Source organism: Poecilia reticulata, linkage group LG23, assembly GCF_000633615.1.
Source record: "Poecilia reticulata strain Guanapo linkage group LG23, Guppy_female_1.0+MT, whole genome shotgun sequence".
NCBI lineage: Eukaryota > Metazoa > Chordata > Actinopteri > Cyprinodontiformes > Poeciliidae > Poecilia > Poecilia reticulata.
In genome coordinates, this window is record NC_024353.1 from 2,559,151 (window position 1) to 2,577,892 (window position 18,742).

The 18,742-nt window shown below is 39.4% G+C and overlaps 1 protein-coding gene across 2 annotated transcripts in view; it reads left to right on the forward strand.

Moving 5' to 3' along the window:
* ccnd2b (cyclin D2, b) overlaps window positions 1-18,742 on the forward strand; it is a 59,258-nt gene that overhangs the window by 20,050 nt on the left and 20,466 nt on the right. The window contains exons 1-4 of one of the 2 annotated variants that reach the window (XM_008400494.2): window positions 10,739-10,949; window positions 11,718-12,363; window positions 13,325-13,424; window positions 13,518-13,598. In XM_008400494.2, the coding sequence (XP_008398716.1) occupies window positions 12,164-12,363; window positions 13,325-13,424; window positions 13,518-13,598 (381 nt within the window). In that variant the 5' untranslated portion in view covers window positions 10,739-10,949; window positions 11,718-12,163. Of the gene's footprint in view, window positions 1-10,738; window positions 10,950-11,717; window positions 12,364-13,324; window positions 13,425-13,517; window positions 13,599-18,742 lie in introns of those variants that run through there. The other variant, XM_017302662.1, reaches the window with a different exon arrangement.

An 18,742-nucleotide genomic window follows, 5' to 3' on the forward strand; every position in this document is an offset into this window, starting at 1 on the left:
TTGATGAGTCTCATGATGAGATCATTCAGACACATGATCTCATCATCAGACACAATCTAAAGCACAAAAGGGGTGAGGAGCACATCAAAACATTTTCCATTACACAGCCTCCTGTGAGGTTGCAATGATCAGCTTTTTGAGTGTCTTTAATGCTACAGAAGAGCATATATTGGACTTGTATCACCTCATCATCCTTCCATCACCATCTAAACCAGTGTTTCTCAACCCTGGTCCTCAGCGCCCCCCTGCTCTGCATGTTTTAGACGTGCCTCTATTCCAGAACAGCTGATTCAAATGATTGCATGACCATCAAGTAATTTAATCACCCAGAGATACAATTCAGGCATGTGGCAGAAGGGAAATACCGAAAACATGCAGGACAGGGGGGTGGTGAGGACCAGGGTTGAGAAACACTGATCTAAACTGTTTTTATTGGATATAGTTTTCTGCAAACATGGCGCTTGGCTTTATGACCAATCATCTTATTTCAGTTTCCTCTCTCCAAAGGACATTAAGGACACTGATCTGAAGGTTTTCTTGATCATTCTGGTGCAAATTCTTATGTTTCTGCTGACGACCAAACGTAATTATCCAACATGACTGGATTTCTATTACAAATGTGTTCAAAACATTTTCAGTATTTTACTAATGTTGGAAAAACACAATTTTGTAATTACAGTGTTTCAATTAAATAAGAAATGCAATTAAATTCACACATGAGAAGCTTGTTTGTTGTGATAAGTCATTAAAAATTATGGCGGTGACGGATGTAAACACTTACATAAGACATATTTATATTTCGGCCATGGCGTTTGCGCTCATCATCAGAGGAGACGTCACTGTCTTCTTCAGGCTTTGGAGCAGTGATCTCCTTGTACTTGGGAGCAGCTGCGTATTTATGCAGCGTTTTTTGGAAATTGTAGTTGCCGATTTTACAGAAAAGCGAAGGATTCAACACTTTCGAATGACAAACTTAGCTTTTGACGCTGTGAGACCTGCTGGGTGTTGCAGCTGTCAGCAAACTGGCTTGATGCAAAAAAAAAAAAGTGAAAAAAAAAAATACATAAATCTAGATACGGCTGAAAAATCTCCTTATCCTACTGCAAAAACTTGAGTTTTTTTTTTTTTTTCACAACGCGTGTTTCAATGAAGTGAATTTATTTTCATAATTCGAATTTATACAATTTAATGGTTGATGGAAATGCAGCTAATGTCAAACATGGCGCCATTCATTGGTGTCCCACGTTTTCAGCGCCACCCATTGGTCCGGCAGACCTACTGCAGCGCTTTCAGTGGTGCATCGTCCTGTCGGGTGGATGCATATTTCTTCTTAGTCATTTACAAGAATTTACTTTGTTTGTCTTTGTGTGGCCAGGGCCCAAGACTTGTAGGCTCCTTGGCAAATATCTGGGATTATCAGTCTGAAAGTCATTACTTCAAGCATTGAAATTCTTCCCAAATTGTCGAGCTATGACAATTACTTCTTCTCTTTGTTGTTTTTTAGCCTAGTCCTGCATGGTCTGCATAAGAATATTGTCTGCACTCCTGCTTTTACAGACAATAAGTTAATTAAGTCATAATTTACTGTTTTACTACTGCTGGTGCAACATTGTTCTCAGATTTCACCAGCATTGACAGTCATGGAAACGTTCCCATAACTGTGCAAAGGGAGGCATAGCAGTGCAATTAAACTGTCTCCCATTGTGATTTCAGTACATTGTTGCGCCTAATCCGCCCGGTAACAGATCACTGATGGACATAAGATCATAATACCACCTGACTGTGGTAGGGTCGGCGCCTAACGTTTAATGAATAGATAGTTTTACTCCAGAATTTACAATGACATGTCAACATTGCGAGATGTGAACAAAAGTTTATAGAACTTGCTAAAAGGAGGTCAAATTTGTTCTGGTTTCCCTCAAACTAAGATCTCTTTTACGACATATTCCACCTCGGCAGCTGCGTTTATTTTTTAACACAGGCGAGGGAAGCTTTGATGACAGACTATTCATGTTTGGGGCGGCGTTGACTTCTTCCTTCCACTGAAAACGGATGGAGCTCACTTCTCTATTTTTTTGAATGAGATTTTTTTGTGTGTGTGTGTGAAATGTATTTCATAACATGTATTACAGTATCTTGCCCAACAATTAGAGCAAAGCGTTACAGCATTTGTTTCTGTCTTGTGACTTAAAATTAAATAAGAAGAACTCATGAGAAATGTTACAAAATGGTGGGTCAAGCCTAATAATTGGCCAATCACAGCAGCCCATTTTATTCAACAGTTTAAATATTACATGAAAGAGTCCTGTTGATACAGTGGACCTCCGTCTATCTGCTGTTCAAAATTTTGGATTCCAACTATTAACAGCTTTTTCTTGATTCCAATCAACTTGTGGAAAATCCAGTTGAAACCAGAAGTTTACATATGCCCTGTAAAAACACAAACACATTTTTTTTTTCTCAAAGTCTGAAGTTGAATTGGACAAAACTTCTCCTGTTTTAGGTCAGTTAGAATTAATAAAATCATTTCTATTTGCTCTGCTAGATGCCAGAACATTTAGCAAACAGATTTTTTTTAGAGATTTTGGTTTTACTTGTTTGTGAAATCACTGAGCGCTGAAGTTGCTGCTGTAACTCTTTTGAGTCAAAAATATTTTCCCCATTGTTCTTCATGTCATGATTTTACAGCGTTATGTTTGTTTTATGCTCTGTGTTGTTAAAGTTGATTTTTATTGTACCGCGCTTTGTGAAAAGTGCTTTAAAAATAAACCTACCTACTTCAAAGTAGCTCACATTCAAGCGGATTAGATTTTTGTTAGAACTTTGTCTAGGCCATTTAGTTTTGCTTTAATCTAAATTGTCCTATGTTATCTCAGGATGTATGTTTAGTCAAAAAATATAAAAATAAATACAAAACTCATTGACAAAACAAACTCCCCCATCATATCCTGAATATCCTGTTACCTGCGCTTCTTTGTAGCAATGTGCTGGCAGTTATTTTAGGAGTAACAACATCATTAAGCATAATTGTCCCTCTGTTTGTCCCCAGGTGTCAAATATCAGTCTTTTGCTCTGCCCACTTTTCCCAAATATGGCCGTTTCCTCTTCCTAAAAGAACAATAGGGCATGCAGAACTCTATTGCCAAAATATCAGGTTAAAAACCAGTTTGTAACGACACTGTGGCTGGCTACAAGGATATTTGTAGACATGCAAGGTATGCAGAAAAAGTAAATATCCCGAAGCAAACACGATAATTAGGACATTAAATGAAACTTGTTGGCTTTGAATGGATTTCTCTGACATGTATGATTGTTAAATTACATACAGAAACCCTTCATCTACCTGCTTTGCACTGTTCTAGGACGTCAAGAGGCCTGGGAAAGTATTTCTTAAATCTGTAGATCAGGATGTTTTGCTTTTTATCGCACTGTGAGTTTCAAAAAACATTTCTTAAAAGTCAAATGTGAAGTATTTTAGTTGCAAATCCAAGTTATGTCCCAAGTGTGTGACGGCTTATTAGTCAACATCACGCCTTTGAAGGGCAAGTCCAAGTTGAGGCCCAATTCACACCAGCGTAGTTACACCATCAGAAATAGAAAAATGCATCTATGTTCAACGAATAAATGTTATTTACAGGACTGAGCGAAATGGCTTCAAAATCAAATCTCTTTTTTCAAACCAGATCTGATTTTAAAAGGTTTTTTTTTTCTCGCTTTCTTTTATAAAAAGGAAAGTACACACATCTTTATTTGTTGTAAAGAGTAGCTTTACAACATGCTGAAAATTTTTTTATTTTTCACGTCTCATAACACTACCACTTCATTCTCGTAATATTACGACTGCATAATATGACTTTATTCTCGTGATTAAAAAGCAATCGCAGCCTGACACTAATAATCCGTCGTAGGGTTGACCTGAACTCAAAATCCAAATAAATAGAAGCTGTAAATAAAAACTCTTGTCAGACAAGATGGCGGCTTTGGGCCATTCACTCTGAACTAAGGATTTTTACTGAACGATAAAACCTCCCAGCCGTTATTGCGATAAATAATAATATTATTGTTTTGAGGCCATTATCAAGTCTCAAAACTTGAAAATGGTGAAATTTTGAGACTTGAAAACTTGACCAAATGTTAAATGTTTGATTACATTTAACATTGGAATTGGGAGACATTTTAAATATCCAAGATAAACAAACAAAACAACTGAAACAACAAATAAAATGGACAGTAAAGGATTTGTAAACAAAATTGCCCTCAAAAATGAAAATCCTCAAGCTTGATTTCATTTAATATTTTCACTCAACATGTTATAACTTTTTAGCAGAACCTAACTATGAACGTTTAAGAGGCATGTGAGGGCCTGCAGACTTGCAATGCTAGATTTTCACGTGTGAAAACATTTGCAATCATAATGATGTCTCAGCTTTTTCACTTCCTGTCCCAGGTCATCTGAGGACAAAGAGCTCAGTTTTGAATGTTTAGCTGTCATTCCGCTCAAATTTGCCTGTTTTACTTAAAGCTGTATCAATGGTGTACACCATCATGTCATATTTTTCAGCTTTTGTTTCTACTGATGCACATTTTGCAGCACATCCTCTCTTCCCCCTCAGCTGGAAAGCTAGCTATCGAAGCAGAAACTGCGCCTCAGGGAGGAAATGATTATAGCGTAAGAGAATGTGCTATCATTTTCCCTTTCTTGTGTATTCTCCCTTCAACCAGCTGAATGTCATGTATCTGTGCTTCTTATCTGTTCGACGTGAAGCCACCACATGTCACAACTTGGACAAGAACGGCTCAACTCTTCTGTTGTACTTCAAATATGGACATTTCCATGTGTCGTGTCAAGATGATTAGTCCAGACGTGGTGGTGAAATATCAAATGTCATGAAGGCTGCTGTGTGCCTGCACAGTGGAGGAGACTGTATCATGTTCCCCATCCATCAAACGCTGCTCTCTGGAGGAAGCAGACCCAGCTGTTGTCGGCCATTGATACCCTTTTGTTGTTCCTCTCTGTTGAACCGCAATAGACCCAGGCATCAGCTGCTGCAGCCTTGTTAGTTCACTTTTATGCTCTGTGTACATGCCAAAAAAAAAAAAAAGAAAAAACGATTGCCTCATTTGTTTTACACGGAAAGCTACATTAGCTGACATGCAATCTATAACCGCCATTCTTAAAAGAAAGTAGTCTCTCTTTCAGTTTAGAGGTTTTACATGTTAGAGGATTATTAACGTGATCTTGTCATTGCCACGTTCTGAAACCCGCAAAACGGTACAGTACACAGTCATAGTTTATTAAACACAAACACTTGAAAATGAAAGGGCTGCTTGTGGAAAAACTAAATGTAATTCATTAACTTCTATAGCTTTTTGCAACTCTTTCACCTTCTTGAAGCGTTTGGACCGACCCCTGTGCAGAAAGCATCCAGCGGCCCACCGTGTTCTTGAGCTAAAAAATTATCAACGTTTACAGAAAATTTGAAAACTGTGTGTTATTAACAATACTTCATCATCAACTATAAAGTCTTTAAAAAGACAAACATAAAAAAAAAATACTAAATTTGTTGGTGTTTCTGTTGTTTAATTCTAATTGAAGTCTCCAAGATTTTTTTTTTTTTTACCTTGTGTTGATGACTTGTTACTTTATTTGCTGAAGCGTGTAGACCAGTAAAGACAGGAAGTGGTTACTTCCCATAAATTAAAAAATAGACACCTGACCTCAGTCTCCCTATGTGTTCACGTACTGACCATACTATGTTGCCATTGTGCTTCCAATTGTTTCACCAAAGAGACTCTTTAGCCTGTTTTCTCTATCACTTTTACTTAAACTTATAAGCCTGGTGGGGGGCAAGCAATGCCTAGTGGCCCGCCAGGCTTATAATGGAGGAAAACCTGGCAGTCGGGTTTCCTCCATTTTGTTACAAGTCATGGTTGACTTGATGACTGCAAGGAGTTGCAAAACAATCCCCAATCATCACCACTTCACCACCTTGCTTAACTGTTGTGTTGGGTTTGACCTTCTTTTGTCATCTCTTCTTTGGTTGTCAGCACCAGCTGAAAATGCAGCAATTGTTGCAACTTTGGTGCCCGGTTTAACAGAGTCTACCAGACTATCAGGTGTAATGGCTATAGACCTAAGAGTTGTTATCTGGTTTGTGTTCTCCAAACATGGCATTGTGCATTGTGACCAAACACCAGTTCTCTGTCCACATAAAATAATGTCTAATAAATCTTACGGTTCATCTGAATGCGATTCGAAACTTAAGATCCATGTTCTTTTTTCTTTTAAAGGGAAGAGGCTTTTCAGACCAGCCATACCTGTTCAGTCTATATCTAATTCTGTTTCCATGAGTTTTAGCACTTGGCATGCTTGCTGAGGCGTGTACAGTCTGAAATGTAGCTCTTTGAGTCTACATAGTCTGACCTTGGGGTAAATGTGCTGGGACATATTCCTAACTGCTTTAAATGTTTTCCACTTTTGATTGATTGTTCTTACTGTAGAATGATGGAATTCAAATAGTTTGGAAAAGCCCTTGTGACCCTTCCCGGAAAAATGGCTGCTCTCAGGTCATTGTGTCGTCTCTTCTTATTCACGTTGTGCTAACAGACTCGTGGATGTGTGTGTGAACAGATTGTTGGTCCAGTTTTTTTTAGACCCTGGTTTGGTCCTCTAGGGCAGATTCTGCTACATTTAAATTTAAATTAATATTTTGCATGTTTTCCATTTTGGTCTCAATTGTTTCTGAAAACAGCCTTACAAAAAAACACCCAGCTGTTTTTTGTTTTGTTTTTTTGCAATCAGTTAATTATTACTTTTTTGTGCCTTCTGATTGTAACAAATCAACACATACTCCCCGTTACCTAGCAACCTAAGCTGGGCTCCAGCTGGTTTTACTGCTGTATGCTCTGTACAATGGCTGCTGGAAAAGGCAAGTGTTTTGTTGTTGAAACCATTTATCATCCAGAAACCACTTGCTACATTCTTGCTGGTTGTGCAGGAGGCTCTACTTCTGCTTTTCAAAGATGTACAGTTGTGTAATTGTGCGTGTGTTTGCAGCCATTTTCATGTGCGAGTGTAAACGTTGAGTTATAGCAGCTTACCTGTGTTTAAAGTATCAGGATGCTCTGTTACTTACTGTTACTTTAACAGGCAGAACTGAGCAAACTAAAATCTAATTTATAACATTGATTTTGAGCACAAAATGTAACAAACATGTTTTGCATCACTCACAAACCGATCCTGACATGTTCAAGGAAGTACAACTAGCTCACCTTTAAGACGTTGGATGCTTGATGACTTATAACTACACGAGCACTAAACTGAAACTAGAAAAGATCTGCAAACATGCACAGCCCCCTCCACTGCAAATATATGTGCAACTGTAAATGGTGAAAAGAACAGACACACCTTGAAAGACCTGGCAGCTTGTCTAAGAGACCTCGCCTCCCACGCTGCACATTTTACACATTCTTCATGAACGTTTTTTTTTGTGTTTGTTTGGTTGGTTTAGTCTTTTAAAACCATGCTGGGAAAATGAATCCGGAGCTGCATTGTGTCTTTCTGGCAGCATTTTTTGTTCAGCTTTTGATGCCGTCCCATAAGACATTTTCATCTTATGCAATTCATTCTTTGCCAAGTCATCAGTTTTTCTGCAGTCTGATTGGAAGTCATGTCTCTCTCTCTGAGCATTTATCTCTTCATAGGCTAACCATAAAGATAGCCTCTCTGTGCTTTCATTTCCTCACTGACAGTGGGAATCCTTACCAAGGGCTTGAGCTCTGGCCAAGGCTCCAAACATGACATATTCCCTGCTAGTTCCTGTTACTGGGCATCACATGAGGTTTTAAAACAAATCCAACATAAGTTGTTTGGCGATCACCCAATTTCAGAATAAAATAAGTTCAATAGAGACAATATTGGAAGTAGGGCTTATCAATAAATCAATAATGTATTGTGATAAATGTATGATCAGTATCAATAAGTAATCCATCTGATAGAATATGCAATAATTTCACTCCAATGTAGCCTTCAACCTCATGGCTAGCTAAGCAAATTTGGTGGCATCCACTCACTCACTCACTCACTCACTCACTCACTCACTCACTCACTCACTCACTCACTCACTCACTCACTCACTCACTCTTTGGTTGCCTAGCAACAACCTGTTGAGTAACTTCGAGGAGCGAAAGGAGGAAATGAGTAAAACAACTTGAGAGAAAACTGGATAAAAACAAGAGTGGTTATAGTTTGGATGTATTTTAGACATTTAAAACAAAAAACTGAACCATTGATTGTCACCATTGGCTGAAATGAAACGCTTATATTGTGAAATGTTTGTCAGCCATATAGTTTAGCCCCAAATGGAAGTGTAGCAAAAGATGGTATATTAAACATTTTTAATAACTTATATAGAGCAATTAATCAACGGTTTCTCAGAAATGTTAAATTCTGCGCAGCGTTAGCCTTAATATCTTAAGGGTATCATATCAGTTGATTATCCATAACTATTGATTAGCTTTTTGTTTTAAATATTTGAAATACTGCCAAACTGGTGGTGTGACCTTTCCTGTTTAATCTAGTTTTCCCTCCATGCTGTTGTTTATTTTTAAGCGGTTATGAAGCAAAGTGGCGAAACCTTAAACCGCTGCTGCGTAAGTTACTCAACAGTCTGTTGCTAGGTAACCAGAGAGTGAGTGAGTTGCTAGGTAACCAATGAGTGAGTGAGTTAGTTGATTCCACTAACTTTGCTTAGCTGACCATAAGAGGTTGAGCGGCTAAAGTCTGTCCTCTGCCTACATCTCCCAGAATCCTTTGTGCTTCTAGATCGAAGTTCAGGGAATTTTATACACATTGAATATTGAATATTCTATCAGACATATTATCTATTTATTATTATTGATTTATTGTCCAGCCCTACTCCTATGCAGTTTATGTCGGCAAGTTGTTTTTCCATCAACTTAAATTAATAATTCCATCATTCGTTGAAATAATAAAAAAATTGACCTAAATTTTTGGTTTCAGGTTAAATCTCTGGCATTTTAGCAGATGTTTGTACACTGCTGCATGAGCTTGTTTTTTTTGGTAAAAACAATTTTTAGGTCAGTGTTGCAGTTGCAAAGTGATACAAGTTGAGCGGCGCTCCCTCAGGACGAGGCCTCGGTCCTGGGAAGCGGTGGCCTAGGATCAAGCAGAGCACTGCAGCATCAGGTCGCAGCAGCACTGGGAAACTCCTTCTTTCCCAGCGTGGTCTGTCGGCTGACATTTGAACAGCCACTAGGATTAACTCTGTTCCTCCCAGACTTTCGGTGGGAAGCACTAAAGAGTTTCTCTTCAGGAAAGGATTTTATTCGGGGCGGTAACTATTATTAACGAGTGTGATCGGCTGCTAAACAGGGCAGTCCTTGTGGGAATGTTTAGTTGAATCAAATATCCTGTTTCCAGGGGTGTGAAATTATTTTGTTTTTCTAGTTATAGCATGTTGTATCATGATCAGCCTGATCCTCCTCTTGTAGCTTGGGGGGTAACAAAGCCCTGGTATCTGGTTCTGTAAGCTTGTTATTTGATTTGGACTAAACTTTAGATTTTGGTTTCAACGAGCTTTGTCTAGGGTGGAAGTATGTGTTTTTGCTTGCTTTCAGTGTCTAAATTAACGTTCAGCCGGCAGAACTGGATTTTGAATCTTTGACTTGTAAAGGACTGCACCCAAAGTAATGTTTAGAAAGAGACAGATATAAGAAAGCATCTCAAATAACTCACTGTACATTGATAAATTGAGTAAAAAGTCTGAAGATACTATTTGTCATGTTAAGGGAAATGCAAATTCCTTTGTTAGTTTGAGTTACTCTATGCTCAAACTCAGTGTATGGGTAACATAATCTGCCTCCATACACCTGTAAATATCACAAATACGGCCCAGTTTACAAACATAATCTCCTATTTTTTTGTACAAATGTTTATTTGTTCACCTAATGCTAAAGCATCTATTAGCATGTGCTAAAACTTGTATTTGGGTTTAAATATTCTTTAAAAAACATTTTGTCCATGAAGATTAAAACAGTCAAACAGTTAACCCTGTAAGTCCTAAACATCCAGACGATTTAACCAATTTTACGCAATATGAAAAATTCAAACTGTTTTTGAAAGGGGAGACGTTGCGCTTTCCATCCAATATCAGGTTATTACGGTAATTTCACTCCCTGCTATGCAGGGTTGCTAGCTATGCAGGGAGTGAAATTAATCTGAGGGGCGCTCTTTTAATAGATGGTAAAAATAGCTGCTAGGTATTGAAAGTTCCAGTTGTTATGGATAAATGGGCAATATTTATTTACTCAGGACATTTAAAGAACTTTGTACAATTAAAATAAGCAAAAATATCAAGGTGGAGAGTTTAAATTTGGGATATAAAGGGTTACACTTAATGTTTTTCAGCATTTTATAAAGCTAACCTTTGAGATAGACTGATGTGGGCGGGAAAAAGTGTTTCCATGGCAGTTTCGCGAAATACGCTAATTTCGATTTAGTCGAAAAACCTCATCCTCTCCCCAAAACAAATTTTTTGTAATTATATATTGCCACTGGTAAAAATACTACATCTCAGTATTTTTGTCTGAGTTTTTGATAGAACGTGCGGGTTTGAGTAATAGTCCACCATTAGAGTCAGATGAGACAGATCCAGTGGTATGTGAACTTTCCTTTCACTGTTTGAGATGGGAACACCCAATGTGGACCATTGCTGATGGTCTGCATGATGGCGTGCATGCCGGCGGACTGATGGACTCCTATGTGCCACTGGACCCTTTTGTTGGCGCTCTGTGGGACCCCCCACCCAGTGCATGATCAAAGCCCCGCCGGACGTCAGGGGACTGCAGGAGAACGCCGCTGTCACCCACCCTTGACTACGCCATCACCATGCTAACTCATATCATGGCATTTCCTGCAGATAGGCCTGGTATGCCCCTGTTTGTCTTCATTCTTTTATTCTAGGGCTCTCTTGGAATGTCAAATTACACAACATGCAAGAGGGAAATATTGGATTTCGCCATCGCCAAAGTGTTTATTTGTTGGGTTTACATTGCTACCAGTAGCGGTCAGCTGAATGCAGGCCTGAGATCCGCCAGACAATTGCCCTGTGGTTTAAGTGGTGGTGCTCATTAAAATTATACAATGCTATGAAGCTTTTAGGTTCCGCAATTCACTCACTTTTCTCTTTGTAGTCTGTTGAAAATTGAATAAGCTGTTGTCATTTTCTGTCCAAATGTTTTGAGGAATTTCTTCTGAATTCAATTAGGCAATCAGACCAAAGAGGTGAGGCAAGCTAAGTCAGCCTTACAGAGGCCTCTTTATGCCACTGTCATAGTCAAAAGGGGCCCAAGGTTAGCATGCATCACACATAGGAAAACACCAGGCAAGCCCCCAGACAGTCCAGACCAGATCTGAAACCCTCCCTGCTACCCGTTTATAAGGCCTCGCTAGCACTGCTTTCAAAGGGCTTTCCTTAACTTTTCGAGGCCCCTCATTTCCTCCCGTTTCTCAGGAGGGAAATGTAAGTGTGTAGGAGTGAAAATGTTGCGGAGCCGAAGGGGGAAATGAATGGACGAAGAAAGCGATGTTATTTGTGGAGCTGGGAGGCCCATATGCTTAAAATAAACTTACACAAAATGACTTACTGGAAACTTCTCGGTCGTCTGTTGCTGATTAATGCCTCGTTTTTCTGCAGGCCTTACAGATTGTTTGAGAGCAAGACAGAAAGAGAAAGAGAGGCCTCACTTTTGTTCGACCAAGGTCATTGAGTGGCCAGCTGCAAGGCTCTCTGTCCACCGCTGGGATCCGTCTTCCTATTGGACATCCTGTCTCTGATGAATTGTCACTCTTCTCATTGAGGATCACAAAGAGGAAGCTGGTCCGTGCCAGGACACACCCACTTTACCTCACCGGCCAATCGTAGCTCTCCAGTTGTCCAGCATCCTTTGCACTCAGAGACACAGCTGCCACTGGAGCTCCTCTGCCGGATTTTTTTTTGTTTGTGTCCTTCCTTCCATAATCTCTGACTACACACACTTGTTCGCTTGTGACAGGCAGCCACTGCCTTTTGGCCTTGGTCCACTTCAGTCCCCCCCGCCCGGGTCTTCAGCACCGCCCTGAGACATGTGTGTTGTGTAGCAAATGAGGAGGAAAGCTGGGGGAACTTCAGAGTCAACTGTTGGAACAGGACAAGTGCCCCCCCCTCAGCAGAGTTATATAACAAAAAGCAAGCTGTATGCTCACATCAAGAACGCCGCTCTGTCTTTTTTGGAAACACAAGTCTGTGTTTTCCATGCATGCTCAGACGTCCAGAGAAACTGGAAAAGTATCATCTTATCCAGGTATCAGAGTTATTTTATAGTTCAGTGTGAACTGGAGTGTATTCAAGCTGCTACTTGTCACTTATGAGTTAACCCAGGCTTCGTGCAGACTGTCCCTTCTGTGCTCCTCACTGAAATATGTGTCCTTTGAGAAATTTGGGTTGTATTTTTGCATATAGTTGAAATATAAGACACATAACCTGTTTTTTCTACATTGTCTAACAATAAGTGGGACTAAACATTCAGAAAATTCTATTTTCTAAATGCCAGGTTAAGAACTGAGACATTTTCTTACATTCAACAGCTCAAAATGTACATTATTCCTTAATATTAGGTGAAGTTTTAAGATGTAACTTGACTCAAACAAACAGTTTGGGTTTTCTCAGAGTTCTCTCAGTAGTTTGCTGGAGTTTTGACCCATTCCTCCCAAGGCAACTGCTTAGGGCCCCCACACCACCAGGATGCCCCCAAGAGCTCCAAGCTGGTGTCATTAAAAAAAAAATATATATTGAAAATAACATGGATTAATACAAACCAAATACTGTTACACATGAAAAATTATTTATAATAGGGGCAGAATTATATATTTTCCAGGCATTTAGTGCTATTTTATAGCACAATCAAGTAGTTGTTATAAAAATGCAACATATATCAAATATGACTTAAAAAACATTTGACTTTGTAATTTAACACCTTGAAATTGGGCCTCTATCTCTTTAAGAAATCCCTTCTTTTTCTGAAACTCCCTTCGGGAAGTCATCACAACATCACTTCTCTGTTAACCTTTTAACAACGTTTTTACCAGCATTGCACTGAGAAGCAGCACCAGGTGTTTGCTAATTGCTTCTGGCTAGTCTGAAGGAGCTGAGGAGGGAAAGGAACTGCATCTCGGACCTGTTTGTGTCCAAACCTCAACTTTCGAGATGCTTCTTCATTAGTTTCACATAATGTTCTTTCCTCTTGGTTCCATCTCTTTTTCAAGGATCAGCAGCAAAACATCCAGGCAACATGATGCTGCCACCACCATGCTTCACAGTAGGGATGGTGTTTTCATGCTTTGCTTTCCTCGTTTTCCTCCAAAGGTAACAAAGATCATGACAGCCAAATGTTTCCATGCTTTAGCATTAAACGTGGAACATTGTGTAGCGACAATTCAACGTTTTATCCTATTGCAGGTCAAAGTTTCCTGGAGTCATCAGAGCAGACAAAGGAACAGAGAGAAGATGCATTTTCAATCACGCGTTCATCTGTTCAAGGTAAATACTGTGAGCCACCATTTAACTTATGTTTGCACTGACCTGTCACAATGAAAGATTATGGTAGATCACAAATCGTCCTGGTAATTTTTGGGATCAACGATAACATTGTTTTGAGACCATTTTCAAGTGAAGTATTGATAATGGCATAATAATGCAAGTTCCTTCTCTCTTTGAGAGAAAGAATATCCGACACTACATATTTTAAACATCCAAAATAAAATAAAATACAACAAACAAAAAATAAATAAATAAAAACAACACGCAACCAAAATCATAAATAAAATAGATTAGGAAGTCTCTGTAGACAGCTTTTCAAAAAATATTAATCATCAGAATGGAAATTATTGAGCTCAGTTTAAGTTATCATGCGATTAATTAATTGATTATTGCGATAGGCTTACATATAGATATTGGGAAAATATCAGGAATAAAACAAATCTTCACAAATTGATTGAAAGCATCAGAAAGTTAATTGCAAGTAGGGGTGCCAATTATGATTTTAAAACTGTTAAAAACTGTCTGTCTTGTCAAGATTTAGTTTTACTATTTTTATCACTGTTCAATAAATTATAAAATATTTACACCAGTAAAGAAGCATGAGAGCGATATTTGTGTTTGTGGAATACAATATAGAGTTACATGACAAAGAAGTAATAAATAGTTCTTATCATAGAATATTGTGATAAAACTCTAAATCCATATCGCTCACTCCTAATTGCAATAAATATTTTTCTCACAATCCACACTGAGACCTAAGGCTCTTTGACTGGTAATTTTAAGACACAAACATCAAAGAATGTTTTTTTGTTTTGTTTTGCTAAGAAATGTTTTTACTTTAAAGGGACAGTAATATGTAAAATTTACTTTTTTTGACTTTTTTTTCCCTCATTAAGCATAGCAGGAGTGTTGCCGTAATTCTTAATTCACGCCTGTTTGAGAAATCCTTTAATCTCCATGACAACCATTTTGCTAGGCAAAACATCTGGGTGGACCTAGCTCCGCCTTTGAGACGCAGCTCCTCCTCATCAGCTCCTTCAGACTAGCCAGCAGAAATTAGCAAACACCTGGTGAAACCGCACATCTGCAGAGCTCATTGTAGGAGCTACTTCTCAGTGAAACGCTGGTGAAAACGTTGTTAATAGGGGAGCCATGTTGTGATGACTTCCTGAAGGTGGAGTTTCAGAAAGAGCAGGAGTTTCAAGTCAAACTTCTTTTAAGTCATATTTGACATATGCAGTATTTTTGTAACAACTGAAGGTAACATAGTTGCTTGATTGTGGTATAAAAGTGGACTATGTTCTTGGAAAATGCTTAATACTGCCTCTTTAAGGTTCTATATAAAAAAAGAAGTGTTTTTGCAAAGTTTCCAGAGCTGTGGTACGGTCCTGCCACAAATAGATTTAAGGAAATCCCAACAAGAAGTACGATTTCCTTGACAGGAACAACATCAGAACAAAGCACCCGTCAGGCATTGTCAGCCTGCTTCTTTGTTGCGTTTACAGAGCTTAACTTGTTGACGACGTAAAGAATCAGAACATTTTTTATGCAGTTCATGGAAGGAGATGTTGGGGCCATAAACCAAGTGGCGACCATTTCACAGTCTCTTGTTCCAGCACCTTATAGACCCTCCTTTGTTTTAAATTCACGCTCATTATCTCCGCTCTTCGTCTGCCGTCTCTCCTGACTTCATGGTGGAGAATGGGGTAATGTTCTCCGGGGTTCTGGTCGCATCGGGGGATGCGATCCACCGGACGTCAGACTCGTGTGCAGACGTATAACAGAAGGGGGGTAAATTCTGCAGTGACCGAGGAAAAGAAACCCTTTTTGTGCTCGAGGCCTGAACCAGGCCCGGATGTTGCTATCTATCTCTTCATTGTCTCCTCAAATGTTGGCATTTGCGTTTGAATGATGGCTTTCAGTTTAGCCAAAACATTCCAAAGACGCAGCGGGGGAAACACCCTCCTCTTCCTGCGCTCACTCCGTTTGTTTTCTAATCTTGCCTTCGCAGTTGAGCGCAAATTAGCTGCTTGTACCGCAGATTCCAATCACATCTGATGGATGGATTCATGGTGGGAGTTACTCTAAGGATTTATGCATCCAGAAAAATATAATTAAGAACCAAAGCAGTTGTTGGGAGCAGCTTCAACACGCCTTGCTGGAATCTCCTGGAAAGCCGCTCCGCGGTGATAACAGACCTTTGATGTGTGATAAAAACCTGCCCCATGCCGCTGATAGCATGACCAGAATAGCATATGAAAGAGCAAGAACACGCAAGTCAACATTTGAGTTGCCTTCTTTTTTGGTTCACGAGTGTTTGGCCCACTTCCACGGTGTTGCAAGCTCCCCAGAATGCGAGCATGTGACAGAAAAAAAAAAGCAGCTTTATCTCCGTCTGAGCAACACCAGCTATCGGTTAGCTCTGGGAGGAGCGCTCACCACTGTTCACACCACTGCATTCCAGCCATAGCATCCTCTTCTCTGCTGTCAGTAAACCCAAACAGCCAGCTTGACTCGGCGCACATGGGTAACCTGTAATCAAGCTCTGGAACTGGCATGCCAAAGTAAATCCTGTGTTTATATCCGACAGCGGCCTCCCTCGTGGAGCAACTTCCTTGATCTTACACAGGAAATGCATTACATGATTTTAAGCTGCAAACCAAACTCCTGGATTACAGATCAAGACTGCCATCCCTCTTCCTTTGTCTGTTTCTCTTGATCATTGGCAGCCTGCTTATCTGCGGGCCCCTGTGCTCTGGTGGGTTCAGCGGACTGGTATGCAGCAGGAATCTTTGGATCAAGGTGATTTCACGCTGCTCCACGTTTTCCCAGGGTTTCAGGCTCTGACGTGTTATCACAGGACACATGCACAAACAGCAGCATTGGAGTAAGGCTGCTTTTATCTGTTTAACGCCTCAAGTGTCGGAGCTTTGACTGGTTGGCATGGAAGGCCTCATTGTCATCAGAGAAAATCTTTGACGCAAGGATTTGTCAGCCTCTCCGTGGAAAGATAACTGGATAACCCGACATGAAATCTCAATTCTGAGAGTGGCCCGTTCAAAGACACTCCTTCTTTTAAAGCAGAACTAATCTTGCTAACCCTGACGTTCCCTCACAGACGGTTCTGATTCTCACTTCACAGTCTGCTCTCATAATAGCTCCACAGTGCTTTGTGTGTGTGTGTGTGTGTGTGTGTCTGCGTGTGTGTGTGTGGGTGTGTGTGTGTGTGTGTGTGTGTGTGTGTGTGTGTGTGTGTGTGTGTGTGTGTGTGCGTGTGTGTGTGTGTGGCTTTTTTTCTCAATGAAAGTCCATATCTCATTCAGCCGTTTGGTGGCAGCTGTGAAAGGGGGAAGTTTGCAACGTGACTCAGTTTAGCTCCTCTGTTTGCTTTAACAGTAAAGTTGCCTTGATCCTAACCGGCGAGTTTAGATTCCTGCGTTGCTCCCACAGAGCTGAACCAAGCTCCATATATAAAATACACAAATTCGCTTTATACGAAGTTGATGCTTTTTTTTTGTTTTGTTTTATTTATTTTTTTAAAGAAATCACATTTTTGTACTTCTGTTTGGGTCTCTGCCCCATGCCAGCAAAAAACAGCAAAAGTGCTTAAAAAAACCACACAGCTATTTTTTGACAATAATAAAATGTTTTTTGGTGTCTGGAAAACGTTCCAAAGGTAACGTCACAAATCACCTACTAACCCCAGCAAAGCCCAGCCCGTCACCTAGCAACCCCAACAGAGTTCCGCCTGTCACCTAGCAACCCCAGCAGAGTTCCGCCCGTCACCTAGCAACCCCAGCAGAGTTCTGCCCGTCACCTAGCAACCCAAGCAGAGGTCCAGCAGGTTTGGTCAGCTGGATCTACCGCTGCTGAAAAAGACAAAGGCTCTTGTTGTTGACTTGCCATCCAGAAACCACTTACTGCATTCATTGTTGCTTGCGCAGTAGACTCCACTTCTGCTTTTCAAAGATGTACGGTTGCATAATTATATTTCTGTTTGCAGCCGTTTTTACGTGTGAGTGTAAAGGTTGAGTTGGGAAGCGTGGACAGCAGGAGCTTATTTTGATTTAAAGTAACAAGAGGCCCTAAAAAAATATTAAACCATTGTTTAATAAAAATGAAGAAAATATTTTTTTATTGTCCCACCAAATTTTGGCTGAATTTTAGTCATGGCTGATTTTTTATTTTATTTTATTTCATTTCATTTCATTTTATCTTTTTAGGGAAAAGATTCTGTCTTGCAACTCTACTACTCTGTAGTCAAGGTAAATGGAGAAAATTGAAGTTTATTGTAACTTGTAGAAAACAAATTACATTTTCTGGAAAGACCTCAGGTCCTACTGTATCCAAATAACATCTCCTTAGAAATACTTTATGCCTGTTAATCCTCTATAAACTTTGCAAACTGTTGTTTTAGCTAAATATTTCAAATGAATTAATGTCAAAGAAATCCAACAAAAGCAGCTGAGCTTTATTGCAGGTTGATCTGATTATAGTCAACGCAAGACATGAACTCAAGAGGATTGAATTCTCATATTTAATCTAAATGAGCTTGAACAAAGAATTGGAACGTTTTTCTACGCAAATATTTAGTTTTATCTGTGCAGTTGTGTGAAATATGTCAAATTACTGGTGGGAAATTGATAAATTAACAGTTTTATATTTAAGCTAAATGTGATTTTCTCACAGAAGAAAATTTGAGATTTAATGTATGTTCAAAATTTTTAATTTACCAGGACAGCCTCACAAATCTCAGTTTTTACAGACATGTCAGCAAGCATTGTTAGCTTAATGTTAACCATGAATTTCAGGTGAAAGTTTGCATCCAAGCGTCCTCTCATGCAATGATGATGTTAAGACTTAAAAATACTCAACACTTTTTGAATATTTTAAGCTAAGAGCATAATTGGAAAAGTACTTTTAGGAAACGTAGCTTTCTGTGAACTGCTCAATATCTTTATAGCTTTTATTGCAAAGTTTAAGAGCTGATATCATTGTAACTTTTTAACTGATACCAGTCATTCCCTGCTCTCTGTTTTGCAAATTGTGTCTTAAAAGATTACTCTGGAAATATAGCAACCACTGAAAAACAAAGGATGTGGAACTGAAAAGACTGAGGGGTGACATATTTTAGGTTCAGGTCC